Raw genomic sequence first — 26,177 nt, 5'->3', positions numbered from 1 at the left:
CCACCCTTTTATTGAAGTTCACATGGATTACGCAGGCTAAGCCGGCGCTCACAGCGGCCTAGGTATACAGAAGCACTATGCAAATGTGTATCTTAGCGTACAGACAAGGGGTTTATGACAGGCGTATCCTAGCTATACAACGGGATACTTATACTAAAATCCTCGAGCATCACCGATGCATGTTTATGAAAGAAAGGCAAATAAAGGAAGAAGTGCGGACGAGACCCCCCAAGCAACAGGTAAGTAAGTAGGTGACGGTGAGCAGTATAGATACAGAGGGAGTAGTAGAAGGAGAATGTCCAAGAAACCGACATCTAATGCCGCAGAACGGAAGGAAGAGGGAGCGACGCTGTGAACATTTGCCATGCGAACTGCACTCCGGTGAACATGCCCCAGATGATGGACATGAAGAGGATGGGCAGCCAGAAGAGGACGAGCATACGATCCTCTGAGAAAAGCGTGAGTTCGGGAAAGCTGACAGAACAACAAACAACTCACGCTTCTTCTGCAGCTTCTGTTGTTGACGCGCCGTTGGCTGGTATCCATACGAGTCGACCTCCTTCGCTGAGACCTGGTGGATGTCATACTCTGCACGCCTGCGCGAGCGCGAGCCCTCCGCCTGCTCCGGCCCATTCTCCACCACACGTCGCGGCGTGTATGCCGGAGGTGCAATGTCTTCCTCCGCCTGCTGTTGCTGTTGCTGCGCCTGCTGCAACTGCAGGACCTGGGCCAGCCACTTGTCGCACTGGCTGCGGAAGTCCTGCGCTGCCTTCACCGCGTTCGCGCCGACGCCCGCAGGCTCTGCCTCGCCGTTCCCGCCTCCGCGCCCCAGCTGCGCCCAGTTGGGCATCATGGGCACATAGACCGGGAAGACGGGGATGTTCTGAAGCACTCCGGGTAGCTGGGGGAAATTCGGAAGTTGGGGTAGGGGCAGCTGCGGGAAAAATGTCTTATGGATCATCTCGACGAGCGACGCGGCCTGCTTGTCGTCAGGGACGCCCGGTAGCTTCTCGGGCAGCTTCTCCTGCTTGCCCGCCCTGCTCGCCGGACGGTCCTCCGTCAGCCTCGCCATGCTGTGCTTCTTGACCGGTGTCGAATGACCAGACGGGCGGCGCCTCGTTTGTCGCCTCCGCCTCAGCAGGTGCTCGTCCTCGGACTCTTCCTCTGCGTCGCCCCAGTGCGCCTCCTCTTCCGACTCGTAGCGCACGGTCTCCGGAGACTCAGTGCGGATAATGTCGTCAAAGAAGCCATCCGCGGCGACCTCCTCGGCCGTCTTCCCAAGGGCGTTAACAATTTCCCTGTCTGCGCCAGCGTTGAGCAGGCATGCTGCCACCTCCTTCGAGCCGACGAGGGCAGCTACATGGAGCGAGGTGTACCCGTTGCGGTCCCGGGCGTCGATGTCCGCACCATGATCGACGAGGAACTGGGTAAGGCCAGCGTACTTGAGGAAGGCCGCGAGATGCAGGAGCGTCTGCCCGCTGGCCGTCGTGTACGCGAGAGCGTCGGGAATCGACACCTTCGCAGCGGATGCATGCTCGACGGGCGTGTTCATGACCGACAGGAAGTTCGTAATGACCTTCTCGAAGTCGGCGTTCTCGCCCACCTGCTGTAGCAGGAAGGGACGCAGCTCTCGCGTAGCGAGCTGCATCGAGTTCGGCGCAGTGCCTGTCGGCTGGTCGGAACCGTCGCCAGTGTTGCCCACAATGCGCATGGCAACATTCTTCGCGTCCTCAATCTTACCCGTCATCTTGAGACCGACGACTTGCAGAGCAAGCTCCATGCTGTAAGATAGTCAGTGTCAGCGCCCTGCAGAAGGAAAAGTGATCAGCGTACAGAGCACGGTCCGATTCATCAGAGTAGGTGAAGAGGGAGGTCGGCATGACAGATGGATCATCTGCCTTGGGGAAGCCGTCGATCCAAACGGCGACCACCCCAGGTGTAGCTCGCGGCGGGAGAATGCACACGAGCGTATTCTCGCTCCACCTCTGCGTCGAGCTCGCCACAACATCGCCGAACACACAGTGCAGCGCAACATTGGCGTGGAAGTTCGCGCCCAGCACGGTCACCTCAATCCCACCGTGTGTTGGCCCGGTATTGGGGATGAGGCGGTGGATGGTCGGGATCTGCAGAGCTGGCGGGGCAGCAGGTGCTTGACCGAAGTACATAAAGGGGTAGGAATCGATAGGAGAGGAGACCATGGAGGTCTGCTGCAGTCCATTCGTCGTCGGTGTGAGCATCGGGTTGGTTTCCTCTTGCAACACGGCAGACAGCATTTGAATGTCCGGGCTATAGTCGAGAGGCGTTGAGGGCCCATCTGGCGACGACTCGGACTCGTGCGATGAGTTCTGCAACGACGGAACCTGTGAATGCGAAGGTGGTTCCGAGCTTGGGTACGACAGGCCGGACGGAGGTGAAGGGGATCGGGTTAAAGGAACGGAGGAGGTCGACGACGCTGGGGACGGCGCGCTCACGACGCTCGATTGCCTGGCTTGGCGTTCAGGCTTGCCCGCAGAGTCGTAGGGCTTCTTTTTGGCAGATGCATCCGCCAGCCGTCTCTTGCGCTTGAGTGCCTGGTCGGCGCCCCCCTGAGACCAGTCCGAGTCCATGACCGGATAACCATTCATGGCATCTCCATGGCGTGCACTGCTGGCACTGGCCGTCTTGTGGTCGTCGGTGATCATGATGGGTGGTGAGGCACCTATACCGACGAGACGACCGACATGATCGACTAGCGAGAAATTCAGCCTGAAGCCAACTTTTTCCCGGTGGTGTCGGCAGTAGCAGGTGATGCGGATGGGAAGGACAACGGAGCCGTTGGAAAACTCGATGGTGTCTGCGCAGTTAAACTGCAGAATGCTGGTCGTGTCTTCCTGCGTCTTATCGTCCATGGCATCGCCGTCTGACTTCTGAGGCTTTACACGAGCGGCGATCTTCTTTGCAACGCGCTTAGCCTGCAATGCATGTAAGTAGATGAGATCGGCGGATGACGAAAGGCGCACTTCTCGAGTCCGGCAGCTTGAACAGCTGATCACTTGGCTATGAGGCGGAGACGCGCAACTGACGTTGGCTGTCAGGTATAGCGTATCCTGCGGGTCGGCCTCTAAAGCCCAGTCAATTTCTTTGCGAGTACATGAATCCTCGCAACGCACCAACTTTGCCCTGCTTGCGTGTTGGCTTCTTTGTCGCCGTACCAGCAGGCAGCCGCAGCCACTTCCATGTTCCCACTCGATCGTACCGACGGGACTCTGAGGTAGCAGTTCCATCTGCGAGGTCCATCGTAACGCGAATCTGCGTCTCCACTCGCGACTTCGTGCCGCTTTCCGGGATCGAGGGGAACATGACTGGCAGGCTGCGCACACGTCAGACACGCATCGAGAGGGGGTCGAACATGCGAAGGACACGTACTTGAAGCAGGCTTCCTTAGGGGGGTATACGACCTTCTGGTTGAACATGTTTGGATCGAATCTCCGAGGGAGGGGAGCGGGAGGGGGAACGGGTTTGGTAGATGTGAGTGGTGCAGCCGGTGCGGTCAGGAAGTTTGACTCGGGACTGTAACTGGTAAGGACAGGGACCATGTCCATGGGCGTAGGAGCGGGTGCTGGAGTAGAGGACGCGGTTGAGGAAGGCTGCACCGATGCCATATCCGATCCTGCTTGAGAAGGCCTATCAAACATGTTAGCAGTGTCCCACATGGTGTGATGGGAGCACGCACTCGTCGTAGGCGTTCTCCTCGAGCAGCTCGTCCAGACGCAGCATGCTCTGATCATCGACCTTTTGCGGGTATGCTGATACGCCGTCTGCGCCAGCCCAGGGCATCTCAGACATTCTCAACTTCGGTGACGCGAACCAGAATTCGCTTGGGACGGCGGTGGCGGTATCGTGGGCGGCGGAGGGCGCAGGGGTTCGAGGTGATGGTGAGCGCAATTCCGACGCCGTCGCAGACGACGAGGACATGAACGGCTAAGATAAGGAGGAGGGTATTGAGCGGACTGGCTGCAGTTCAGCTTGTGAGAAAAGAAGGCAGCGTGTATAATTGGCGCCTTGAGGTGCGTTCTCGGCTTCGGCCGCCCTGCCGACCGGCAACTCCCGCCGGAATGACGGTCCGTCCTGACTCGGCGCGATTGACAAACGTGTCTCGACACAGCCTTCTATCTCGTTTTATGGCCAGTTTGCATGACCTTGCTCTCGTGCTGAAATCCTGCTGAATCCTTGCGCGCCCTACGCCCGGATACGGGCTATCTCGGAAGTATCCTCAGTCTCGGAACACCGTCTTGTCCCGCTGCATTCGCTAACCTTTCACTCCGCTCTTCCGGGTCTCAATCTCTTCAAAATCGACAAGGGCCTTCTTCATTCACTGCCGGCCAACTTTGGCAGTTTTATACTAGGACTGTATAGAGCATTCGCACGGCTTGTATGGCTGGCTTCGCAAGGTGTCTTATCTTGCTCCTTCCACGCAGTATTGCGACCCGATCACCCTTGCAATGCTCCCCCTCGCTGCCTTGGTTTTTACGTTCATAAGTCGCGCCGATGACTTACTCTCACTCTCATACATGTTATCTCCTCATCTCCTCAGGTTTCAATGAAACGCCATGCCATCAATACAAACATCCTGCTCGAGCCTTTCTCGCCACCTTGCGGTCATGTACTGTTCAGTGGCCTTCGACACATCAGTGATACAGACGTATATTTACGAGCTGCGAATGTCCAGTACAAATCTATCTAGGCCTTGCACTTCAGTTCAGCCCCGCTCACCACGCCAAGCGCAGCGCCCAAGCACCATCCCAGCTCCGTCCCCTCGATCTGCTTCCCGAGCTGCACATCACGCTCCTCCGTGAACTCGTACCCGAGCGTCAGCAACGAGTGCATGAAAGTGAGGTCGAGGCACCACTCGGGGCGGTCTTCAAGCTCTTTCATGACCTGAGGAGGGAGGTAAGACAAAGGTAGAAAATACGCAAGAAATAGAACGCACATCAGGTTGCGCGCCCCATCGGTCGAGCCATGCGGAGCGACCCATGCAAACTGTGGAAGCAAGGTCCTTGATCGAGCTCACCGTCACCTTGGACTTGTCCTCGGGGATCAAGGGGTGGATTCGATCGTAGAAGTAGGACAGGAGGAGGACCTTCCCATCCGAGAAGGCGTCTAGCAGACTGGGCTGGTAGACGCCATCGAAGGAGCAAGGCTTCAACTCGCAGATACTGTGAAGATCATTTTAGCAACCGACTCGCGCACGAACGAAACGTCCGCTTACGCGTCCTTCGCCATGACAAGCTGCATCGTGCGCGAGCACGACTCAAAGCTGCCGATGCCTTCGCCGTCCATGATGACCGAGCGTGTAACGCCGTTGCGCTCGTCCTCAACCTCGACTGAGCGCTGCGTACCCTGCGCGAGGCACGGGTTGGAGACGCGGCGATCCTTCTCGATGAATGTGCCGCCGCCATTCTTCCCGCGGAGGGAGTCCATGAACTCGATGAGCTGGTGGACGTGCCGCCTTGCGCGCATCAGACCATAGCCGAGGTACGAGTGCTGGTAAAGGACGTGGTCCTTCCCACCGAACTTGAGCTCGTACTTGTGGTCCCCGTCAGCCATCTCCGCGCCGTTGGGGAACTTCGGCTCGAAGACAATCTGGGTTGACGCGCCGCCAAGGTCAAGCACGGCGAACGTCGGCGTGTCCTTCGGTGTGTCGGGGCGGATAGTATTAAGCAGGTAGTTGGCGGTAATCCAGGCGTAGACGCCCTCATCCTTGCCGTCCATGATGACGATACCGTCCTCTCCGTGGATGGGGAAGGGGTAGGCCGTCTCGAGGCGTTGACGTACAGCGTCCAAGATGTCCGCACTCTGAGAGCCAGGAAGAAGACGAAGACCCGCGGTCGCCTTTACAGCGACAGGCGTGCACTTGCGCAATGATTCGGGGACCACGCGCATCGCCTCGTCCATGAGCACGTCAAGAGACTTGGCCGCCTCCTCAGGCCTGCCGGCGAAGGAGGACAAGCCCGGCTGGGTCATCTTGAATACTTCATACTCGAATGAAGGGCCCGAGTTCGGGTTGCAGTTGTTAAACTTGTATACGTGAATGCGCGAGCCGGTCGATCCAGCGTCGATCATAAGTGCATACTGCACGATGCGGTCGGCGGTGGTCGTGGTGCAGTAGGTGGTGTGAAGGGGATCGGGGTCGGTCTCGAAAGACGTGGGATGCTCGCCCGGCTTCAGCGTCGGCTTCTCGTCAGAGGGGCGTGTAGGTCGCGTGGTCTCTTCCTCCTCGATGACGGGGTTGTGCACGATGGGCTCGGCGGGGTCGGTGAAGAGAGGATCGTCGGTGACAGTGTCCACGTCAGTATCATCAGAGTACAGGTATCGCGGCGAAGGGCGAGGGCCGAAGAGCACGATCAATCCAATGACCGCCGCGGCGCCGATGGCGTACTTCTTCCAGGCAGCGCCGCCCCTCCGCGCGCCACGGCTGGGGCCCATGCCGCCCTCTAGTCTGTCATACTGAGCGCCGTGAGAAGAGCCGAACTTGAAGAAGTTCATGGCCGAGGACCGTAAACGAATGTCGTACGCGGTTGCGGTGTCGATGCCAGTCGAATGTGCTGCGCGTTCCTGCAGGTTTGGAGTTTTGGGGCTTTCACGACCGTCCTCGTCGTCGTCGCCGTTTAAGTGTGCGCTCCCGGTCATCGCGACAAAGCATCCTTGATGCCGTTCCGGCGTGCCGCGCCGCAAATCCTACACGTGGAGGCCATCAAGCCCTGGACCCACATTTATACACGCGCACACGTACTTTTGGGATCAGAGAATCCGCCACGACTTATTGTTTCCATAAGGGACTATTTTGAATATATATTTGTGCGCACGAGCGAGACTGTTATCTGTACAGATGAAGTTACACAGTCATTAGAGCCAACATAGAGTACAATCCTAGTACAGTCAGTTCGTAAAGCCACACAGTATATGCAACGGTCCATATCCGGTCCGCACAAAAGTCCGAGGCGTTGTCGACATATTAGAGAGGTGATTAAAGCCATTAGATCTTTCCCGCAAGACGCTTTCCCGCTGCCACCTTCTCCTCATTGTGACCCAGCTTGCCGGAGATGATCTTCGCTTCTCCCTTGATCTTGTCGAAGAACCGGCTCTTGCGCGGTGAGCCGCTGCTGCTCATCGACACCGAGGACCCCGTCTTCTTATGTCCGGACCCCCGTCCTGCTGTGCTGCTCGACTCTTCGTTGTGGTGAGCTGAAAAGACGGCATTGTTTTTCTCCGGGTGAGTGACAAGCTCGCCACGGTCCAGGGATTCGGGGTCGCGATCCAGCCTCTGCTGGCTCTTCTCGTCCAGGGGCACGCCATGCCACTCGGCACCTTCGCCAGCGAGCGGGTGCGTCCGGGCCGCTGTGTTGGCAGTCGGTTGGTCCGCGTGCTGGAAAGCGTCAGGAAGGGACCAGCGCGGTGACATAACGTGGGCCGTACCTTGTTAGCCGCATCATGAGCAGACGGCGATAACGACGTCCGGCTCTGCGAGTTCTTCTCCGTACCCTTCTCTTCGACATTGTCTGTTGACCGATGGCTCGAATGCTCTTCGGGCTCGGCATGCTGAGATTTTTTCTCGTCCGGTAATACCGTGACTGCCGCCTCAGAGCTTGATCCAGGAAGGTCACCCACGCCAGCGGGTGCTGGGGCACTGATGCCTGTAGAAGATCCCTGCGGTTCTGGAGCCGACGCCTTCGCGTCTGCCTCCTCCTTCCCGGCGAGAACGGCTTTGGCTGAGCCATTCTCATCAGACGTGGCGGCTGGATCGTAGTCAGTCATACGACATCCCGAGAGGATATCAGCCCGCGTACCCGGCTTCATATCAGGAGCAACTATTGCTCCAACGCCTTCCGTCCACCTTTCATCCGGCAACTGTGCCACCGCGGCCTCTGTTGGCGCCCCTGGAAGAGCACCAGCGCCGGCGGTCTTCCCAAGCGATTCATCTGCGGTCTCCTGTGACGGCATGTCCGCAGCGGTTGTGTGCTCAGCCTGGCCGTTCGGGGCGCCCTCTGTATTCCAGCAATGAGTCAGCGACATAGTTATCTGAGGGAATGGGGCAGCACGCACGGAAGTAGGAAGCCACGGACTGGGGAATCTGCGGCAGGTAATCCTTTGCAGTCTGCAGAAGGCCAGTGGCGCCTGCCGTCAAGCCCGCCCCCATTCCGCTCGCGTTCTCGGTGGAGTAACTTCGAGGGTAGGCGCCGGGTATACCTGGCGTAGACGCGGCAGTCGAAGGCGCAGCGAAGTTGCGTTCTTGCTCCATATCGGTGTTGACTGCCTCCTTTGACTGCGCGAGGGCGTTCTGGGTGCTTGCTGCCCAGTCCTGAGCTGAGTCTGTAGAGAGGGCCTTGGGAGGGTCGATAAGCGGTGGGTTCTGCATGGTTATAGTCAAGGACAAGGTGCGATACAGTTCATGGCGACCTGCGCGTCGCGTCGTTGCTCATCGACGTCATCACTATGAGCCGCGTCGATGATGATGGCCCTGGACAACACATTTGTGGCGCTTTCATGTTGGACTCGTGAAAGGCACGCGTCGCACACGCACAAGCAGTACTTTCAAATTACACCTGAACTCGCGTTGTCTAGGGCTGTATTGCAGGCATATTCCCGGAAAATGGGGCAAATATGTGGACAAGTTACGCCGAAGTCTTCAACATGCCCGGTCGGATTCTGTTTGCACCAGCATGGCGAATTTGCTTGGCTGCCATAGAGCACAGTGAGGGCGCATGGTGTTGGTGAGGACCAGGAACCTTGACAATGACATGGACTGACAGTGACGCTGCGCAGCGATCCCCACCAGGTCCACGGCAGGCTTGACGAGCGCCCTGTGGCTTTCACGTCATGGAAACGCGGAGTGCCTCGCAGCAAAGCTCCATCCCGCGAAGGCCGGTAAAATTGGACAGGACTATCAATCGGAGTTGCATGCGCGAGAGATAACATCAGCGTGCATAATTGACCAAAGAGAGACAGGCTGTAAGCTTGTAATTTCGGGTGACCCTCGTTTCTGTTTTGCTATCCTTCGTCTTCGCCTAGCTCGTCGATTTCCCCGTCAGAGGCCCCGTTGTCATAGTTGTCGTGCATCGTCCAAAAATCGTTCGTAAGCTCGCGCCAGTCGTCAGCCTCCAAAAAATCGATAGAGCTTGCAACGGTCGGTCGTCTTCGCAATCGTTCCAGGAAAGTTGCGTATTTAGAGAAGAGCCCCGCCATCGCGCTGGATGTGGTGAGGAAAGATAGGCAGGACGTGACAGAGACTGAGTGAATGTCGTCAACCGCGGGGTTCTCGAGGAGTCGGGCATCGAAGATCGGAGGGAAGGATGATGGCAAAGGGTACCCGGCAGCTTGGTACCTTGTTCAATTGCGTGAAATAAGCCCAATGTCTGACTCGAAGGACATGCGGCGCACCTATTGACCACCGATTGAGCGGATGTGAACCGCGAAGACCAGTCTTCATACTTGGCAAGCGAAGCGTCATTGAAGCCTCGGAGGACATCAACTCGGGAGTAGGTATCGGCCTTCTGTGCGACATTCAGCTAATGACCGCCCGATGGAGCGAAGTGCACACTTTTCTATCCGACCGTCCCCCCAAGGGGAAGTTGTATGTGGCCTTCGCCCAATCCTCGGCACCTGTTGCAGGGAGAATCCCACCGAGCTGAGCGAAAGTCGTATGGCCACGCCAACTGAGGCTGGCGATCAACGACGAGAGGTCTGAATTCAAGTTGCGCTGTCTACGCAGAGTATGAGCGCAAGGCGTCGTATACACCGAGGTGACGTACCGCATGGGAAGGGTGATGCTCTCGACATGAGCGGAGACGATGGCGGATGAATGGTAAACCAAGCTCAGCTGCAGGAATAGACGGTTCAGATCCACTTTACAGGACGACCGAGAAGCTTACATCGGCGGAGACACCGGGGCTCGCCCAGCCCTTCCATGCGGCCGGATTTTGAATGGGAACTATCCCTGAGGCTACCTCACCCATCTCGCGCAAGTACAACGCATCGTTGATCGCTCTGCGCGTACCCGCGGTCTGCACGCAACAGATCGGATGCGGATTCTCCTAGCCATTGAGTAAGAGAACGCACATCGTCCACGTCGACATCCGCAGGAACTGCGCTCGAGAGTAAAGCAAAATCCAGCACGGGCAACTTCGGGTACTCGTCGCGCAAGGTCTCCACGAGCCCATGGGCGAATGCCCCGAATCGGCAGACGTCCGTTGTCATCTGGAATCCCTGTATGCCCGGTTAAATCACGAGAGCCGAATGTGGTCTACAGTGTGGAGCACCTGCGGATTGTCACATTCTTCGAAGAGGACGCGTACGGCGGTGTCGGTCACGTCTGTTTCCTGGGTGGCGCGCCGTCAATGAGGGTGTTGGCGCATAGGATAAGTTCCCACTTCGTTGAATCGTGCAAAGGTATCTCTGCTTGTACCCCAATCGCCGTCTCCGCTTCGACCGCTAGTATAGCTGTCAGGGACTGCTTGGAATGAATGGGCACCGAAGTAGAGACGGCTGAAGTCCGCCCAGTATCGCACGCTGGCGCCGCTCTGAACGCGCGGAGACGCGGCGTCTGGATTTGCATCGTCTCTTTCGAGCTTTGCGTGGTAGTCACTCTTGGGGATCGGGTCGCTTTGCTGCTCATCGACGGCACCTTTCCTAAGTATACTGAAAAGAGCTTCTTGGATCGAGGAAGGAGCAGAAAATTACCAGAGTGACGCCACAGCTGCCGTATCGGGAGACTGGTCGTTCTCCGTGGATGACAGGATGTTCGACTTGGCAAATGTCCCAAAGTTGGCTGTGGTGGGACGCAGAACAGGGCTATCAGCGGAATATTGAGTTAGCCGTGAGACGGCATGCTTACACTTGTGGTCAAAGATGAGAGCCCTAGGGCTGTAGCAGATCGCGCCCTGAGCATGCGTAGAGCCTTAGTATGGGATAACGGACAGGTGCGAACTGCCGTACTTTACCGCTGTCTGCCAGGGATTCCCTGAAGGACATACGTCGGTCGTAGGGGGTCTCGTCTTCGTCCGTCAGGTAGCATTCCTGTGTGTTCCAGAAGTGTGATCCAACGTAATTGGCTAGATTTCCGGACTGGATGTACACGATCTCCCTCATGGCGGTCGGAGGATGGATGTTTGTTTATCAAAGCGTGGGAAAGACGAACAACTGGGTCATCGTGTGAAACTACTAAAACGGTACTTGCCGGAAGCAGCGAAGTACACAACCCAGCAAGCAGAGGTCCAGCACCGGCAGTCTTCTGACTACAGGAGCATTTTGTGCAGTCAACAAAGCTGCAACATCCTCTGGAAGACCTGTCAGTCGTGAGAGGTCCACCTCTGCCTCGGCGCTCGTTCAATACTCTCCTCGCTGACTCGCACCGCCGTCGGCAAAATACGCTTCCCAAGGCTTCGCCTACCTGCTACCCGGACGCATCTCACGCCGAAGGGAATAGAATCTTGATCCAGAAAACTTCTTATGCGAGCAGCGACGTCGCCAGGTCTGTAGGTCCCCGTGATTCTACGTCTTCTGCCTCCTTCCGTCGGTCGGTCGTGAATCTTGGAATTCGATTCGGACTTTTCGCTCCTGAAAGCCCGTATACCCATTCAGCGATCTCGAGGAAGTGAGAAGTATGATTCAAGAAGAACTCTTCGCCCCAAAAACACATCGGATTCCTCAGCCACCAAAGGTGAATTCGCATCCTTAGACGGCAGGTGTGTCATGCACTCCCAGCATACTCTGATCCACCTCTGATTTGTCCGGGGCTATTCTCGCACCACCGAGGCCCCGCTTCCGACCGATGATATCCGATTGAAGGATAGCGTATGGCATGGCGGGAAGAGAACGACTTTACACGGTACGTGACGTACAGACGCCGTTCAGGTGAAGGACTGGGGTGCTGCCTCAATCTCCCTAACGTGTTTGTTGAAGGTCCGACGCCTATTCCATTCAATGTAATAGAATCAGTCGCCTTCGCAATAGATCTCGGCAAGTCGTACGGCGATGAACCCCGCTGGCGTGTACGCCCAAAAACAACTCGCGCCGCTCAACCTCCCGAAGTTCGAATGGACCCAGGTGCGATCTTCTTTCAGGCTATCCAGAGCTCGATGATTGCTTGTGGTGAATGCTATACATGATCTACGGTCTACAGTCCATATCTGATGTCCATCGCAAGCGATACAGTAATTGCTCAGCCCAAGTTTCCCGGTCATACCCAAAGTCCAGTAATGCAATGCTCGGAAAGAATTATAGTCCAAGACGAAATCTATCAAGCGCGCGACGGTCCTCCCGCGTCAGCGGCGCATAGCGCGCATCCGTGTTGAGCGGGTTGGTCAGTGGAGGCAGCAGGATTGGGCCTGACCTCGTCCGTTCGCCGTGGTAATACTGCGCAGAGCTGTGTTTCCCATCCCGAGGAGGACCATACGACGGCTCCGAGTTCGGCAGCGCGGGGCGTCGCATCTGCAAGGACACCGGCGATTCTGGCACGCTCGAAGTATCCTCGGTGTCCGAGAAGGAGGAAGATGCGCGATCGCTTCTGTTGCACAACTTGGTGCTCGTAAAGACGTTCTGGGGAACGCGTATGTCACGCAGGTAGGGATAGTTGTCGACGACGGGAAGATGGCGGTAGTCATCTCCCTTGAAGAAAGAAGGTGAGCTCACGTCGACGCGGATAAGCTGCACGGCTAACCCGTGTATAGGACACAAGATGCCACTTGCGCGGCTTGTGCATGCCAGGGAGCTGAACGACGGCGGAATAAGTCTGCTTCGTGAGACCATTTGGTTTTGTTGGTCTGTCCCTGCGCCTCGTCACCGGCGGAAGAGGCGTGTCCGGCTCGGCAACGCGTCGTGCTCTAATCACGGGTAAGCGGCGCGTACCTCCCCTATGCCACCTCATCGACTCACCTCCTCGCAGCCTTGTTCTCCCTCTCCTCCTGAGTTGTCTCTGCCTTCTCTTCATAGAAGAGGTAGTCGCCCCGCATACGACTTTGCGACCTTCGATATATATGTTGAAGGACTTTCGAATCAATGCGATAGACAACGTACCAACGGCGCCCGTCCGTCCATCTGAGCAACCCGCCATCGTGGTCGTCCTCTTGCCAAACGAACACGTTCCCCGAGGTGAGCATTTCCCGCTCTGGCGTGCCCAACCGTCGCGTAATGAGGGGCAGGATTTTCCTCCGGACCGCCTCCAAAATAATGTGCGCGTCTCGGGCGTCACGCATGTCTTCAACTCGTCAGCGAAAGAGCAAACAGCAAGATACGACTGGAGCTGACAGAGGGAAGGGTGCGTCACCCAACTTGAGGACTCAGAGTTGCAACCGGGGAATACTAGCGCCGAATGCATGGGCGGGGAGATACGACCTCTGCGATTGCGCCCTCGCGCCTATATATGACATGGTGATACCGCTCACATATCGAGAGTGACGGGAAACCAAGGGACAGGTACGGGATCATTACGCATGCCCGATCATGAGTCGCGCGTCCCACTTCACCGTAAGCCTCTTTACAGGCGCCTTTATGAAAGAAGAGGCTTCCTGGCTGGCGCGGCCCGCCTATGGGACGGGTCTCACGGTCGTCTGCCTTCGCATTTCAAACAGACTAGGATCCCTTCAGTGGTGGATTTGTATGTAAACCTCGGCGCGGGAAAGGCTTACAATGTGCGCAGGTGAGCGGTATCCGGCCTCTGACGCAAATTGATTACTTCGGGAATTGATTGTACTTCAAGGCAGAACCTCGGAAGGCCGAGGTTGCCCCCTGGGATCCGTTTGAGTTACGCCTCAGACGAAATTGACTGGGGGCGCGGTCAGGCAGGAAGATCGCCTTGGAGATGTGGCGCAGGTTCCCCGTCCGCTCGGGAAAGTCAGGAAGACGGGAACGTCAATGGCGAGATGGCTTCCTGCCGTTCCCACAAATCGTACCTGTACAACAGGGCTGCGTGACATGCGCGGGTATCTCGATGAGTGACGGACACTGGAGAAACCGCGGGACGCTCACGCATAAGGCAGCCGCAGCGCGCACGTCAAACTCAAGCAAAGCGAGTCTGGAGCGGCCACCAGGAAGGAGCAGATCCAGCGCGCTATATCATCTCAGTTTTAGCGTAGATGGGTCCACGATACGGGGACGGAATTCGGGAGAACAGTGGCACACAAGGGGCCAGAGTGGACCGTGTAAGGGACGTTCAAACAGAAGACGGGGTTCAATTCTCCTTCTTTCGTGGCCACAAGCAAAAGCCATACACAGCGAGGCGCGCCTTGTGCTGCTTGTATTTCGAGTACCATGCGGAGTGCAAGCTGTCGTGCTTGGAAGAGACCCTGATTTGCGAAGCAGCGTAAGCGACGCACTGATCGGTACACACGGAGACCTCGCGCATCGGCGATTGGCGAGGAAATAGACTTGAGGCACGTGCCTGGTTGAACTTGTTCGGCATCTGCCGGACCGGGGGCGGACCGCGATGGCCGGATCCGTCACAATTCGGGAACCGAGCAAAACGTGAGGGCAACATGTCGTTCTCGTCCACCACCACCTCGTCGGCGTACGTCTTGTGCAAGTATTCAAAGTCATATCCGACCTCCGCCGAGTCCAGCGCCGAATGGCAACACTTCGTCAACCCTGTCATCCGCCTCGTGCTCGACGTTCGAAAGAGATCCGATGGCGGCGAACTCGAGTCTGTCCGCCTCCGGATTCTTTGGTCCATGAACTCGGATGATGCAACAGGCGCTAATGATGTTGTTTTTGTGAGCCAATCGCTCTTTATGGGGCTCAATCTTATTGGCTCAATACGGAATTAAGGAGGACCTCGAGCTTCTTTCTTTTGCCTCGTTTCTTGCACGCCCCAGTCAACGGTCGAACCTCTCTCAAGGGCTTCCCTTGAAGGCCGTCTACCGCGACAACGTTGTGGGTATCCGCTATCTTTACCAACGAGACAATGATCCGACCTCGGTATTCGCAATTTCCTCACAGTAAACGTTCACCCGTACTGATGTTTGCTGCGAAGAAGTTCCGTCGCTTTCAGGTTACTTTCTCGTCGACGCCGGCTGCTATGCAGTTCATCGACTCCATTAGCTCCGTCTGTCCTTGCAAAGCCAATCCTCCGCCGGTTGGCCAGAGTCTGACGCGTCAAGCGACAATCATGTCAACACCTGCGCGCCCTAGTCCTTATTCTCGCTCTGCCAGCGTAACCCCTACTCGTGTCCCGCACGGCAATAGGTCTATTCATTCCGTCGACAAATCAACACTACAAACAGCTCCGTCCTTCGCGATCGAGACCGAAAGCTATACATCTCCGTCATTCGTCGTACCAACGCCGCCCTCTGGGCTCAAAACCCTGCCGGAAACAGGGTCTGCTCTCGGACCTCCGCCCTCGTCATTGCCTCCGAGTTCACCCTACGGCAACGCAGCCTATCTTAGTAACCTTTCTTCTCGCGCAACTTCCCAGCCCCCGAGCGCCCAAGATGATACTCTGCCTTCCCACTCTGGTTACGGCTCTCGAACTCTGCCTACGCCATCGCAGTCATCAGCACCAAGCTCGACGCCCGTATCTACTTCGGATTGTGAGATGATGCCCCCACCGCCTCCTCTTGCCGCGCCTTCGTCAGACTCCGCGTCCCAAAACCAAGACCGTCGAGACCAGCCCGCACCTCTTCTTGCTGCCGTACGCGAAGCGAGCGGTCTGTACGACATGCCCAAGGAGGAGCTCGAGAACATGCTAGCAAACATCATCAGAGAAGAGCAGTTTCTGTCCCTGGTGCGCTGTCTCGTCATGGCTGGCGGAGATGACATCTAATGTCCGTTCGTGCCAGGTTAAGAAGATAGGTTCTATGTGGCGCATCCAGAGTTATTTAGGCGCCTAGATAGTTCACTGCCCTTACGTGGGGTCAAAGCTTGTCTGCAGAAAAAGGGTGTACGTCGATGAATCATGCGATCTGCCAATGACCTTCATTCCGCACCAACCCAAGGCATACCGCTTATCTCGATACCGGGCAATAACAGACGAAGTGACCTGTATGTGTGGCGCTTCTTACGTGCCTACCTAGGGTCTGGCCTGCCTATGCGCTGTGTTCTCAGTTCCTCGCCCTCGACATGCTGCGAAGGACTCGAAGCAACCACTGTCGTGAGAGACGCAGAGAGGCAGGGACAGCGACTTTGTATGCGGCTGTAACAAAACCCGCACATCCAGCACTCAGAGAAGGTCAAGGATCTTCGTGCCGCCCTGAGCAGGTGTAGGTGAGACCGTGCAGGCATCTAGATAAAATAGAATCATAGAGAACACCTTCTAGTAGTGATATACGGTGCCTTTGTGAACGGGCACCCGTCTACCCAATGGGCGCGTTCGCATCCGTTCACTCGCCGCCGCGCAGATGCTGGAATCGCAGGTATCAAACAAATCCTATGCGGCATCTGCTTCTTGGGCAGACGCACCCGTCTGTACCTGCAACTCGTGAATGCTCTCCAGACCGACGCTCCGCAGGATCTTCCCCAGACCCTCCGTCTTTACTGCCTCCAGCTCCGGCTCGCTCTTGACGAGCAGCATACCCGCTGCACCCAGCGCGTTCACGCTCAGCCGCTCGCCCGTCGCCTTCAGCTCGTGGTGCTCGAAGCGCCGCGGGATAACGTGTATATGCATCCGCGTGAGCAGCACATTGTACGACGGGTTGCCCGCGGGGTAGTCCGGGTCGTGGCGCACGGTCGACACGGTCAGATCAAGCAGCTGGAGGAACGCGTTGCAGAGCGTCTCCTCCAGGTGGTCGGGCGAGCGCGACAGCAGGTCCGCGGGCAGGCGGTAGACGTGATTCGCGTAGGGCACCTTCGATATAGTGAACGGGCGATCTGCGATGCCGATGGTTAGCTAGTTCGCGCACAATCATAGGCGGGGTGCAGGGCACGAGCTGAAGTACGTACCCGGCTGCTCGAGCTGCACATCGCGCGCGAGGCGCTCGATGGGCGGCCCGACCTCGTCTGATGGAAGGGGGAGGAACTGGATGTGCTTGTGCGGCTGGCTCGCGCCCGATAGGTCGCCGCAGTTGTAGAACGCAAAGAGGTTTTGCCCCGCTCTGTACGCGGCGTCAAGGAGCTTGTACGTCTGCGCCAGCTCTGGGGGGAGGAGCGGGGATGATTGGGACTGGAACTCTGCGGGGATGGAGATGGCTCTGATTAGCTAGCTGCACCCTTACTCGCATGCGAGCACGCACCTTTCGTGACCATCAGGAAGTGGCAGGGGACGACGCTAAACTTGTTAAGCTGTCGCTGCCGTCAGATCGCGAGCATGGACGCCCAGCTAGTGCACTCACCAACACCACATACTGATCCTGCGGCTCCTCGCCCTGCAGCTCCCCCACGACCAGCTTCTCATTATACGGCGGTGCAAAGGGATCTGGTTTCTTCGCCTCCTTCTCTGGATCGGCGTCAAAGTGGGGGGTCGGCAGTGGGGGTTTGTGCTGGAGCGCCGGGCAGAGCCGGATCTCGTACTAGACGGGCATAAGCTTGCTGGATGGATGCGTGTCGGCCACATAGCGGTGATTCGCACTGACTGGGATCCCGAACTCGTCGACGTGGGTGTGCACGGTGGACGGGAAGAAGAAGAGGTTCCCGGTCGTCTTCGCGTCCTCGAAGGTTGCAGGGAGTCGCGCGAGGATTTCGGATGGGGTGCTCATCCTGGCGATGAATCTACGAGGGGAGCGGTAGGAGAGTTGGGGAGGACGGAAGCCAGCACGACACCTTTTCAGATTGCTGATGCATCGATGCATGACCGCTCGCGCGATGACGCGCGCTCGACTTCGCCCGACAGACGATGGGCGCTGTCAAGTACGTTCCATCTGAGCAGGAGCGTCGGCGCAGATGTGTATCGCACTTCACAAGCCGCACTAGGGACACTGGTTTATTGGTTGGAGGGTCAATTTCGCAGTCAAGAAACTACCAGTACAAGTCCGTAACAATCCTTCCCTATACAGAGCAACGAGAAAAGGGCGAGAGGAGATGGAGTAAGTATGTAGATGTGTTTGTTGTTTGGAGGATTAAGAAGAAAGTAAAAAGATGGTGAAAAGCCGACGGCCTTTATGGCCAGCCAGCAGGTGACTCTTTGAAGGACTTTCGCCAAGCGGGTTACGCCCGACCGCCCGCCCCTCTATTCGCTTTAGCCTCTTTCATTTCTTCTCCCTTAGCTATAGCTCTTCCGTAACAACCCGCAGCTATGAGCGAGTAGATCGCGGCATTGGTTCCCTGCAGGTGGATTAATTAGAGGCGTACCTCGCGCGACAAACATGGTCACTCACTTGATAGAACATGATGGTCAAGAACGCTTGGAAGAATAACAATACTATCCGCAAGACCAAGCTGCGATAGATGGCCGTGGACTTCAGGATGGGCAAGGGTGTTTCGAGTGCGATCAGCATGAAGCCGAGGACCATCGCCAGTATGGGGATGATCGGCGCCCTCACGATCAGCTGAATGAAGATCATGTCCGAGTTGGCGGGCCTAGGCATTGTCGGTGAGTACGGGCATGGGTACAGGACGAAGGGGGAACACACTGAATGCCTCCGGGGTCGCGCACTGTCCCGTTAACGAAGTCCCAGAAGAACTTGCGGTACAGGATGGCCCAGAAGGATGCCCATACAGCATCTGGGCAGTTAATGTATCAGCAAACACCGAGAAGGGAGGACTTGTCTACGCACAAACACTCGCGGTCACGGAGACCAGACGGCTATATTCGTGCCAAACCAGGTTGCCCATTTCGAACGAAGAAGTGACGGCGAGCTATTGACGTTATAAGAAGGAGCGCGCGGTTCAAGTCGGGAGCTGGTAATGGGATCGATGGGAAGGAGCACTGCTCAGAGAGTCGAAGGGAGAACAGCTGTCGAGAAAATGCGAGTTATGCAACGGAATCCAAGCCGTGCAATTGAAGAGGGTGAAGTCTAGCTTCGAAAGAGCACCGGAAGAAAAGAACGAAGAAAAAGGAGCGCAGCTCGAAAGCAGGCAAACGAACGAAGATGAAGGTGAAGAGAAAGAGAATGAGGAAACCCGAGCCTCTGGTCCGGAAGTCGTTGCCATCTTCCGGCACCCACGCGTTGCGAAGTCGCACGCGACAATACTATACCCTTGTGTACCCCTGTGGGCGTCTTGCTGGACCTCAGGAGTCGTTGGCAGATATTGTGGCATATACAGGCGCAAAGATGGCAAGTCCTCTGGCATTCGAAGGTGGTTGCAGGGGATAACCAATACTGTGACATCCCGACGCGCGCCTGCAGGTGCGCAGTCCGGCCGGATGGGTCGGTCCGGACGCTCAAAGCGGGCCGGATCACTTCAGGAATTCAACTTCAACAACGACCTGGTCTAGAGCCCGTTTATCTCATTTATGGCCCCGCGGAAGCCTCGCTGGGACTGGAAGGCGAAGGGAGCCGCCGAGCTCGATCTCTTCGACATACCTTTCGCCGCGAAGGAGTATCTGCAGGTGAAACGGCCGCGGGATTCGTAGCTCAACCTATTGACCAAGCTCCCTCCAGAACCAAGTCGGCCAGTTGCTGAAGGAGCGCAATATATACGCCTGGAATGACTGGACCCACAATGATCTCCGCGAGTCGACGCAGAAGGAACGGGAGGCTTGCAAAAAACAGTTAATCCAAGAGTATCCTGGTTTGCTCACTGGTCCGCATGGCGCGTCTCTACGCAAGTCGACGTGGCAGCCCATCTACGTGCTCTCCGCCACGGTGGAGAGAAACCAGCTCGTCCGGACACACTACTCGGACGCGCTCAGGATCTGCACTGTCGTCTGGAATGGGAAGAGTAACAAGGACGACGAGACAGTCCTCATGGGCCTGTCATTCTACAACAATCATCTCGACCGCAGCGCACACTTCGGCACTTTCGTCACGGACGGTGCTTCTACCAGTCGCAGGACAATCGCTGTAGGAGAGAAGGGAAAAGGCTTCATTCTCGCGACCCAGTACTTGCACGAGGAGATTGAGCGCCACTGCAAGGACCTCGACCCGAAGTTGAAGACCGGCGTCTCCTTTCGTGTAGGCAGTCAAGTCGGGGAGCTTACGTGGAAGAAGGAACGCACGATCTACTACGACGAGCGCGGTCGTCCCGAACCGCCGCTGCTACAGGTCGTGAAGGATGACCTGCAGCCGTGGGATGTCCATTCACTGGCGAATCACTGGGGTGGGTCATGCCATATTCTAGTATAATCACACTCTGAACTCCGCACAGCTCAGATGGTTCACGACGCTAAGAAAGCCGCCGCGAACTCAGATGAGTCGGATTACTACTCAGAGGGCCATCATGAGGGGTTAGCGAACTGGATCATTTCCCCCTCGCAGAGGAGCGCCGCCGAGAAGGCGGTCAAAGCGATCTATAAGCGGCGTTTCACCCAGAATCTGTCTACGAAAAAGCCAGGTCTTGACGGCGATGCAGCGGGGCCCCATCATGAGATTCCAAACGTTCGCCCAGACGAGGTGTGCATCACCGTCCTGGGTCTTCCTTCACGACCTCCCGAGGATGTTTTCTCCGCCATTTACGGTGTCGTTCCCCCTTCCAACGAGTGGAAGGCATCCAACGAGGTCACTTTCTTCAAGGCCCCTGGCGCCAAGTCATTGTTCTACCATCGCGACCAGCTCGTTCCCCACCCTCCTTCTCTCAACAAGCTGTCCATCAACTACCACGGTTCACTCTGCATTACCGCCGATCGAGCAGCTATCATTCAAGACGCCACCTATTTCGAGAGATACCGCCAGAGAGTAGCGGACGCTGCCAACGCTGCCTTTGGCGCGGACCCCGAGCTGGCGAAGGAAATCATGCTCGACATCCTGCAGGATGAGAAGCCGGATAGCGGCGCGACGGTCGGGCGCGTTCTGTCATCCGCTTTGGAGAGGGGCAAATGCGCGAAGACGAATGGGGACGCCGTCCGTGATGCGTTCAATGCGGCTTCACGCGAGCGGCACCCTGAAATTCCGGAGGACGTCGACCTTTACCCGCACTGTAAGAACCGCAGGGACGAGCGTGCGTTGATCACGGAACTCGGGCTGCACCCCGTCGTCGTCAGCGCGCTCACGGACGGCATTTTGAAGAACTCGGGCGCTTACGCGCCTGTGCATGCCCATGCGAGGCGCTTGCTGCTCGCAGCTGATACGCTGCAGCATCATGTTCCCGGTTTCAACCATTTGCGGCGCGCTATGAAGCACGTCTTCAGCGATCTCGACGACGCGCAACTCACCATCCGCGATTACCCATACTCCACACCTCGTGCAGTGTGGGACGGGGACAACAGTCTGTTTGCGTTTGCTCGGCCTCCACCCTGTCCGACGCACCAGAACAGCAAGTGCGTGTGCTTTGTGGGGCCGTACCTGAGCGTGGCGACGTCCAGTCGCCGCTCGCACGAAAAGAGGATAGCGCGGAAGGACAAGGAGAGTGACAGCGATGACGAGTCGGACGAGGAAGACGACGACGACGAGACCGCTGGGGTTTTCCAAGCCTTCATGCATGCCTTCAACGTGCCGAGTACAAATGTCGATCACCCGGAGCCGGACCCTACGCTCGCTGCACTCGGTGCGTTCCTTGGAAAACTCGCGGCAGCTCTCTCTGACCGAGTCTATCTCAGATGCCTTGGTAGATGCGCCACAGGCTGAAGAACCAGAGACTCACCACACGAAGCCGACTACTCGTATGTGCTCTCCTAATTGTGTCGAACTTGATCATTGACCAATCCACTTCTACAGCAAACCGACCACGCCAGACCGCTCGGCGGGGCCGATCTTCATTCACGGGATCTGGAGGGCGTATGTGCAGGCGTCAAAGGATAGAATCCTCCCCAAGCGATTCAGAAGGTGATCTGGCATCATCAGTGATATTGTATGTCACCGCTGATGCTATACATCCCAGATACATACCGGAGAGGATCTCCCGCCCGTATGTCGTGATGAACAGCTTGCGCTATCTTCAATCGTTGACCTTGTCCTCAGCTTCCTATGGAGGCGGCTTTGGCCACGCCCGCGGCGATGATGATGACAGCGACGATGGTGAGGAGAAACTGTCAATACGAAAAGTACTGAATTACATCTTTCCGTGATTGCAGATATGTACGCCAAGACCCCTACACCCGAGCCTGAAGCGGGCCCTTCGAATGCGGCAAGAGGACCGCCGACACAAACAGCGGCGTCTCCTTCTGGGCAGGACGGTGAGCACTTCGGTAGTTTGATATCGTCGATACTCGATTCTTAGCCATAACAGTCGAAATGGCCGACGCAACAGACTCTACAAGCTCAGCGGATCCGGCGCCGCGCTCAGCTGCTGCGTCGTCAAAGGCCGTGACCCCGACTCCACCCGCTCAATCCGCTCCTCTCGAGGCTCCTAGCCAGCCAGGTGCTCCCGAACCATCCACAAGCATACCTGGACCCAGCAACACCACAACGCTTACCATCCGCAAAACACCTGACGCCGAAATGACACTCGACGACTATCTGGCTGGTATCCACCGTATTGTCAATCAGCAGAAAGATGCCATAGCGACCGCGGTGCGGAAAGCCGAAGAACCCCTGCGCAAGGAAATAGAGGCGAAAGCGGCGCGAGTGCGAGAATTGGAGGCGCAGCTTGAGGTGTTGCAAGGGCAAGTGAATTCAACGCGGGCAGAGGGCGAGGCGAAGGTGCAGTCACTGAATGCTGTGGTCGAGGACCTACAGTCGCAGCTCCAGCTTATACACGATATCATACGCCCGAAGGAGACCGGGAGTAAGCGACCACGAGTAGATTGAGTTCGCTCTTCGTCTCCTACCGTTCCCACTGAACGACATTTATTTGAGGGAAGTACTACTGAAGTACTGAGTCATAACGACACCGCACTTTGATTCCATTCCCTCTTCGGACTAGTAAGAGCGCTGGGTTACGTATACTACACTGGGTCGCGTATTAAACATATCGGCGAGTGAGCCCGAAGATTCGCTGGAGTGCTGTTTGACGGCTATCCAGGACATCGCCATCCGGCAGAAGGATGCCGTCGAAACGACGCGGCGGCAAGCAGAAGCGCGTTGCCAGGAGGATCTCGACAGCAAGGGCAAGTAGATATAGTGGCTTGAAAGCTTTCGTTCCTCCTGCTCGGGCTGAACATGACGTGGCCTGATGGAGTTTCTAGGAAATTCCTTCTAGATGCGGGTATGCAGGTAGCTTCTTTGCTCCCGTATCCCCGTTGGGAACAATGACAATATCAATATTCATCGACGCCGCTGAATGTCAATTCTCTCATTCCTGGAGACTACGCCAAAAGCATACAGAAACAGAGTGGTACACGTATTGTCACTGATGCATTGAAATTTCCCTTACTAGACACACTCCATCGACTGCTCAATCGCAGTACGCGCCCTCACTCGCCGATGCCACATCCCTCGCATACCTGAGCAGCACCCCACGCTTCACATTCAACTTGCCAAGATCCGACTTCTTCCACTCATCCTCCCGACGCTTCTTCTCCTCGTCGCTGACCTCCCAGTTGATGGTGCGCGTTTTGGCGTCGATGACGATGCGGTCGCCGTCGTGGACGAGCGCGAGGGGCCCGCCGAGGCGCGCCTCGGGGACGACGTGCCCGATAATGAAGCCGCGCGAGGCGCCAGAGAAGCGGCCGTCGGTGATGAGGGCGGTTTGGCTGATAGTATGGTGAGTGCGTAACAAGGGAAGGGGGACAGGAAAAGAACGTACCCAAGGAGACCTGCGCCGGCGAGGGCGCCCGTGGGTCCGAGCATTTCCGGCATACCTGGGGCACCCTTCGGACCTTGATACCGGAAGATAACGACCATACCCGGTTTGATCTTCCCTGCCTCCAACGCAGGATAGAAGCCAGCGTCCAAGCTATACATTCCCGTTAGCTTCGCCCCATTCCCTTCCTAATCCCACCCCACCCACCTATCGAAACAAATCGCTTCCCCCTCAAACCGCAACCCCTCCTTCCCCGTCAACTTCGCCACCGCCGCCCCAGGCGCCAGATTGCCTCTCAAGATCGTCAAGTGCCCCGTGGGCTTGATCGGCCTTTCCAACGGGCGCACGACGTCCTGCGCGGGCGTGCCGTCGGAGAGCAAGCTGAAGTCGATGTCCGGGGCGTCCGCAACGTTCTCGGCGAGTGTCTTGCCGGTGACGGTGAGTTGATTGCCGTCGAGGAGGGTGGTGTTGGCGAGGAGGTATTTGACGATGGCAGGGATGCCGCCGATTTTGTGGACGTCTTCCATGTAGAATTTGCCGGAGGGCCTGGGGAGGGATGAGGAGGGAATATGATGAAGGAGGGGTAGACGTACATGAGGTTGGCAAGGAAGGGTGTCTTGTCGGCGACATTCTGGAAGTCATCAATCGAGAGCTCGACGTCGGCAGCACGCGCAATGGCGAGAAGGTGCAGAACCTGATTGATTGATCGTCAATCGTTATTGGTACGCAAGCAGTAACGCAGCGTCAAGAATGCATACCGCGTTCGTCGATCCGCCAATGACATTGATCACCGCGATGGCGTTCAAGAAGGACTGGCGAGTCAAGATATCCCTGTGCACGTAAGCATCCAATGAGAAACTAGCAGAATGCCTCCCACCCACTTTGGCTTGATATCCTTCTCCAACAACTTCTTCAGATACCCGGCCGCCTTCACACACTCCTGCACTTTCGCCGGATACGTCGCAGGCGTACTCGCCGAGTACGGCAGACTGATCCCCAGCACCTCCAGCGCCGAGCTCATCGTATTCGCCGTGAACATCCCGCCACACGCCCCGGGCCCCGGGCACGCGTGCCGGACCACATCAAAGCGCTCGTCGTCGCTGATCTTCCCCACTGCGAAGGCGCCGTACGACTCGAAGGCGTCGGAGATGTTGACGGTGCCGCCCTTCTCGAAGCCCATGCCCGGGCAGTCGACGTGCCGGGTGCCGGGCTGGATGGTGCCGCCGTAGACGATTATAGTGGGCCGGTTGTGGCGGGCGGCGGCCATGAGACAGCCGGGCATGTTCTTGTCGCAGCCAGGGATGGAGATGTTGGCGTCGTAGTGCTGGGCCTGGAGGGTGTGAGATTAGACAAAGCTTAGCTACACGCTCGACGGTTTGTGAGTACCATGGTCACCTGGTAGTGTAGTCAGCCAGCCATTGAAGATCAGGTGCAAGGACGCATACCGCCTCAATGGAATCTGCAATCAGGTCGCGACTAGGAAGGCTGAAGAGGAATTCACAAAGCGGCACGACTGCGGTCACATTCACACGTACGAATAGCGCATGCCTAGTCGCAGGGATAAGAAAGCGCTCTGACCATCTGTAACTTGGCTTACCATCTGTTCCCATAGTTATCGCATCGCTGTGAAGGGCGATGAGGACTTATTAGTCTGGTCTCGTCGATGCACTATACCTGACGCCGATGGTGTTGAAGATCAAGCCAACCATCTCTTCGTCCTCGCAGCCTTTTTTGACATGCTTGGCCAAATCAAGCTAAGCGGGGGTAAGGGTAGAGCTGCGATTACAGCAGGTCATCTTTACCAAGTGCACGTTGCAAGGGTTGCCTTCCCACCAAATGGGCGAGATACCGATCTAAGGGACGTTCAGAGGACATACAATCGCTGATATTATCACTAAGTATACCTGCGGCTTGTTCATATCCTCCTCTGTGAGTCCGACGGCATACACTGATTTTCAGTAAGCAAGTGGGGAGTTATCAGGATCGAGGGAACCTACGCATTGCTTGGGCGCCGCCGCGTATCTGAAGACCGTATGAGCGATGGTTCTAGGGTTTCCCGCCAGCGCACACCTTTTCCTGAGTGATTTGACATGAGATCTTGTTTAGTTTGGGTGTAGATGCAGGAGCGCTAGGGGATGCCCCAGAGACACTGTGGCTGCCGAGGGATGAGGAAACGTCTCTGGAGCGAAGGGGTAGCGTACATTTGCACGCCCGTATCAGCCATTGCTATCGCTGAGAGGTCTGGGAGGTTAAGAAGCGTTGAACGGAGTGTTCTCGCGCCGTTTATAGGGCCGCGAAGGAGGGGAGACGGGCCGTAACGTCATGAGGCCCGGTGGCCGCTTTCACTCGTGACTCGGTCCAGCGAATCGAAGTCGTCGGATTATCAGATTGGGGTCCATTGTGAGCAGCGTACGGGTATAAAAACAAGCCTAAGTCATAGGTCCGCTATGATGATGAGGGTTCGGGACAAGCGCGCCACCCACGCGAATGTGCCGCGG

At 56.9% G+C, this 26,177-nt stretch overlaps 10 protein-coding genes across 10 annotated transcripts; 2 read left to right on the top strand and 8 right to left on the bottom strand.

Annotated features, from left to right (window-relative positions):
• Window positions 1–6: 6 nt before the first annotated feature.
• On the bottom strand, window positions 7–3,995 carry SCHCODRAFT_02632243 (uncharacterized protein). The gene is made up of 7 exons (XM_050345702.1): window positions 3,713–3,995; window positions 3,406–3,663; window positions 3,150–3,349; window positions 3,000–3,100; window positions 1,834–2,951; window positions 499–1,781; window positions 7–448 (listed from the first exon to the last, which is right to left on the bottom strand). The coding sequence occupies exons 1-7, from the start codon at window positions 3,823–3,825 to the stop codon at window positions 315–317; spliced, it is 3,207 nt and encodes a 1,068-aa protein (XP_050199299.1). The 5' UTR covers window positions 3,826–3,995; the 3' UTR covers window positions 7–314.
• A 557-nt stretch (window positions 3,996–4,552) lies between these two features.
• On the bottom strand, window positions 4,553–6,687 carry SCHCODRAFT_02632240 (uncharacterized protein). The gene is made up of 3 exons (XM_003030439.2): window positions 5,249–6,687; window positions 4,970–5,195; window positions 4,553–4,917 (listed from the first exon to the last, which is right to left on the bottom strand). The coding sequence occupies exons 1-3, from the start codon at window positions 6,667–6,669 to the stop codon at window positions 4,720–4,722; spliced, it is 1,845 nt and encodes a 614-aa protein (XP_003030485.2). The 5' UTR covers window positions 6,670–6,687; the 3' UTR covers window positions 4,553–4,719.
• Window positions 6,688–6,802: 115 nt separating this feature from the next.
• Window positions 6,803–8,515, bottom strand: SCHCODRAFT_02632238 (uncharacterized protein). The gene is made up of 4 exons (XM_003030440.2): window positions 8,083–8,515; window positions 7,827–8,024; window positions 7,456–7,775; window positions 6,803–7,405 (listed from the first exon to the last, which is right to left on the bottom strand). Exons 1-4 carry the CDS (start codon window positions 8,393–8,395, stop codon window positions 7,016–7,018), a joined length of 1,221 nt encoding a protein of 406 aa, XP_003030486.1. The 5' UTR covers window positions 8,396–8,515; the 3' UTR covers window positions 6,803–7,015.
• A 53-nt stretch (window positions 8,516–8,568) lies between these two features.
• SCHCODRAFT_02632233 (tubulin nucleotide-binding domain-like protein) lies at window positions 8,569–11,147 on the bottom strand. Its single transcript, XM_050345701.1, has 11 exons — window positions 10,972–11,147; window positions 10,871–10,916; window positions 10,717–10,804; window positions 10,407–10,665; window positions 10,296–10,355; window positions 10,096–10,242; window positions 9,909–10,040; window positions 9,789–9,856; window positions 9,578–9,740; window positions 9,418–9,530; window positions 8,569–9,361 (listed from the first exon to the last, which is right to left on the bottom strand). The coding sequence occupies exons 1-11, from the start codon at window positions 11,122–11,124 to the stop codon at window positions 9,028–9,030; spliced, it is 1,563 nt and encodes a 520-aa protein (XP_050199298.1). The 5' UTR covers window positions 11,125–11,147; the 3' UTR covers window positions 8,569–9,027.
• A 942-nt stretch (window positions 11,148–12,089) lies between these two features.
• On the bottom strand, window positions 12,090–13,382 carry SCHCODRAFT_02632226 (uncharacterized protein). Its single transcript, XM_003030442.2, has 5 exons — window positions 13,282–13,382; window positions 13,051–13,231; window positions 12,910–12,999; window positions 12,695–12,857; window positions 12,090–12,642 (listed from the first exon to the last, which is right to left on the bottom strand). The coding sequence occupies exons 3-5, from the start codon at window positions 12,984–12,986 to the stop codon at window positions 12,253–12,255; spliced, it is 630 nt and encodes a 209-aa protein (XP_003030488.2). The 5' UTR covers window positions 12,987–12,999; window positions 13,051–13,231; window positions 13,282–13,382; the 3' UTR covers window positions 12,090–12,252.
• A 1,125-nt stretch (window positions 13,383–14,507) lies between these two features.
• SCHCODRAFT_02690501 (uncharacterized protein) lies at window positions 14,508–15,790 on the top strand (the record flags this gene model as incomplete). Its single annotated transcript, XM_003030027.2, has 3 exons — window positions 14,508–14,741; window positions 14,797–14,946; window positions 15,002–15,790. The coding sequence occupies 3 exons, from the start codon at window positions 14,508–14,510 to the stop codon at window positions 15,788–15,790; spliced, it is 1,173 nt and encodes a 390-aa protein (XP_003030073.1).
• A 353-nt stretch (window positions 15,791–16,143) lies between these two features.
• Window positions 16,144–17,854, bottom strand: SCHCODRAFT_02632216 (ATP adenylyltransferase). Its single transcript, XM_003030443.2, has 5 exons — window positions 17,535–17,854; window positions 17,295–17,471; window positions 17,196–17,244; window positions 16,906–17,133; window positions 16,144–16,833 (listed from the first exon to the last, which is right to left on the bottom strand). The coding sequence occupies exons 1-5, from the start codon at window positions 17,655–17,657 to the stop codon at window positions 16,394–16,396; spliced, it is 1,017 nt and encodes a 338-aa protein (XP_003030489.2). The 5' UTR covers window positions 17,658–17,854; the 3' UTR covers window positions 16,144–16,393.
• Window positions 17,855–18,105: 251 nt separating this feature from the next.
• SCHCODRAFT_02669694 (uncharacterized protein) lies at window positions 18,106–18,732 on the bottom strand (the record flags this gene model as incomplete). The annotated part of the gene is made up of 4 exons (XM_003030444.2): window positions 18,106–18,222; window positions 18,276–18,477; window positions 18,531–18,621; window positions 18,675–18,732. 4 exons carry the CDS (start codon window positions 18,730–18,732, stop codon window positions 18,106–18,108), a joined length of 468 nt encoding a protein of 155 aa, XP_003030490.1.
• A 584-nt stretch (window positions 18,733–19,316) lies between these two features.
• Window positions 19,317–23,009, top strand: SCHCODRAFT_02547448 (uncharacterized protein). Its single transcript, XM_050343644.1, has 9 exons — window positions 19,317–19,450; window positions 19,503–20,160; window positions 20,209–21,543; window positions 21,596–21,658; window positions 21,714–21,821; window positions 21,877–21,903; window positions 21,957–22,013; window positions 22,070–22,171; window positions 22,225–23,009. Exons 1-9 carry the CDS (start codon window positions 19,355–19,357, stop codon window positions 22,743–22,745), a joined length of 2,967 nt encoding a protein of 988 aa, XP_050199297.1. The 5' UTR covers window positions 19,317–19,354; the 3' UTR covers window positions 22,746–23,009.
• Window positions 23,010–23,214: 205 nt separating this feature from the next.
• On the bottom strand, window positions 23,215–25,992 carry SCHCODRAFT_02632206 (dihydroxy-acid and 6-phosphogluconate dehydratase). The gene is made up of 16 exons (XM_003030445.2): window positions 25,881–25,992; window positions 25,750–25,834; window positions 25,677–25,701; window positions 25,584–25,627; window positions 25,482–25,532; window positions 25,354–25,433; window positions 25,277–25,302; window positions 25,215–25,227; window positions 25,125–25,164; window positions 25,066–25,074; window positions 24,561–25,009; window positions 24,438–24,510; window positions 24,273–24,373; window positions 23,887–24,225; window positions 23,683–23,832; window positions 23,215–23,629 (listed from the first exon to the last, which is right to left on the bottom strand). The coding sequence occupies exons 1-16, from the start codon at window positions 25,901–25,903 to the stop codon at window positions 23,332–23,334; spliced, it is 1,806 nt and encodes a 601-aa protein (XP_003030491.1). The 5' UTR covers window positions 25,904–25,992; the 3' UTR covers window positions 23,215–23,331.
• Window positions 25,993–26,177: the final 185 nt, after the last annotated feature.

Source organism: Schizophyllum commune (assembly GCF_000143185.2).
Source record: "Schizophyllum commune H4-8 unplaced genomic scaffold SCHCOscaffold_8, whole genome shotgun sequence".
Classification (NCBI taxonomy): domain Eukaryota; kingdom Fungi; phylum Basidiomycota; class Agaricomycetes; order Agaricales; family Schizophyllaceae; genus Schizophyllum; species Schizophyllum commune.
This window is presented reverse-complemented; position numbering and strand designations above follow the sequence as displayed.

Excerpts from the sequence above, each read along its gene's own strand:
- SCHCODRAFT_02632243 (XM_050345702.1), bottom strand. The coding sequence starts at position 3,825 with ATGTCTGAGATGCCCTGGGCTGGCGCAGACGGCGTATCAGCATACCCG. Across the intron at positions 3,664-3,712 it reads GAGGAGAACGCCTACGACGA|GCCTTCTCAAGCAGGATCGG; the intron begins GTGCGTGCTCCC and ends CATGTTTGATAG. Across the intron at positions 3,101-3,149 it reads ACGCAAGCAGGGCAAAGTTG|AGGCCGACCCGCAGGATACG; the intron begins GTGCGTTGCGAG and ends ACTGGGCTTTAG.
- SCHCODRAFT_02632240 (XM_003030439.2), bottom strand. The coding sequence starts at position 6,669 with ATGACCGGGAGCGCACACTTAAACGGCGACGACGACGAGGACGGTCGT. Across the intron at positions 5,196-5,248 it reads CTTGTCATGGCGAAGGACGC|TATCTGCGAGTTGAAGCCTT; the intron begins GTAAGCGGACGT and ends TGATCTTCACAG. Across the intron at positions 4,918-4,969 it reads GATGGGGCGCGCAACCTGAT|GTCATGAAAGAGCTTGAAGA; the intron begins GTGCGTTCTATT and ends CTCCCTCCTCAG.
- SCHCODRAFT_02632238 (XM_003030440.2), bottom strand. The coding sequence starts at position 8,395 with ATGCAGAACCCACCGCTTATCGACCCTCCCAAGGCCCTCTCTACAGAC. Across the intron at positions 8,025-8,082 it reads GTCCGTGGCTTCCTACTTCC|AGGGCGCCCCGAACGGCCAG; the intron begins GTGCGTGCTGCC and ends GCTGGAATACAG. Across the intron at positions 7,406-7,455 it reads CTCATGATGCGGCTAACAAG|CACGCGGACCAACCGACTGC; the intron begins GTACGGCCCACG and ends GACGCTTTCCAG.
- SCHCODRAFT_02632233 (XM_050345701.1), bottom strand. The coding sequence starts at position 11,124 with ATGAGGGAGATCGTGTACATCCAGTCCGGAAATCTAGCCAATTACGTT. Across the intron at positions 10,041-10,095 it reads CGGATGTCGACGTGGACGAT|ACCGCGGGTACGCGCAGAGC; the intron begins GTGCGTTCTCTT and ends TGTTGCGTGCAG. Across the intron at positions 9,362-9,417 it reads GCTCAATCGGTGGTCAATAG|GTACCAAGCTGCCGGGTACC; the intron begins GTGCGCCGCATG and ends CAATTGAACAAG.
- SCHCODRAFT_02632226 (XM_003030442.2), bottom strand. The coding sequence starts at position 12,986 with ATGCGGGGCGACTACCTCTTCTATGAAGAGAAGGCAGAGACAACTCAG. Across the intron at positions 12,858-12,909 it reads GAGAACAAGGCTGCGAGGAG|AGCACGACGCGTTGCCGAGC; the intron begins GTGAGTCGATGA and ends ACCCGTGATTAG. Across the intron at positions 12,643-12,694 it reads ATCTTGTGTCCTATACACGG|GGAGATGACTACCGCCATCT; the intron begins GTTAGCCGTGCA and ends TCTTTCTTCAAG.
- SCHCODRAFT_02632216 (XM_003030443.2), bottom strand. The coding sequence starts at position 17,657 with ATGAGCACCCCATCCGAAATCCTCGCGCGACTCCCTGCAACCTTCGAG. Across the intron at positions 17,472-17,534 it reads TCGACGAGTTCGGGATCCCA|TACGAGATCCGGCTCTGCCC; the intron begins GTCAGTGCGAAT and ends ATGCCCGTCTAG. Across the intron at positions 17,134-17,195 it reads CTTCCTGATGGTCACGAAAG|AGTTCCAGTCCCAATCATCC; the intron begins GTGCGTGCTCGC and ends CCATCCCCGCAG.
- SCHCODRAFT_02547448 (XM_050343644.1), top strand. The coding sequence starts at position 19,355 with ATGGCCCCGCGGAAGCCTCGCTGGGACTGGAAGGCGAAGGGAGCCGCC. Across the intron at positions 21,659-21,713 it reads CCACACGAAGCCGACTACTC|CAAACCGACCACGCCAGACC; the intron begins GTATGTGCTCTC and ends CCACTTCTACAG. Across the intron at positions 22,172-22,224 it reads GTCTCCTTCTGGGCAGGACG|TCGAAATGGCCGACGCAACA; the intron begins GTGAGCACTTCG and ends TAGCCATAACAG.
- SCHCODRAFT_02632206 (XM_003030445.2), bottom strand. The coding sequence starts at position 25,903 with ATGGCTGATACGGGCGTGCAAAT. Across the intron at positions 25,835-25,880 it reads GCTGATACGGGCGTGCAAAT|CCACAGTGTCTCTGGGGCAT; the intron begins GTACGCTACCCC and ends ATCCCTCGGCAG. Across the intron at positions 24,511-24,560 it reads GAGAAGGATATCAAGCCAAA|GGATATCTTGACTCGCCAGT; the intron begins GTGGGTGGGAGG and ends TTACGTGCACAG.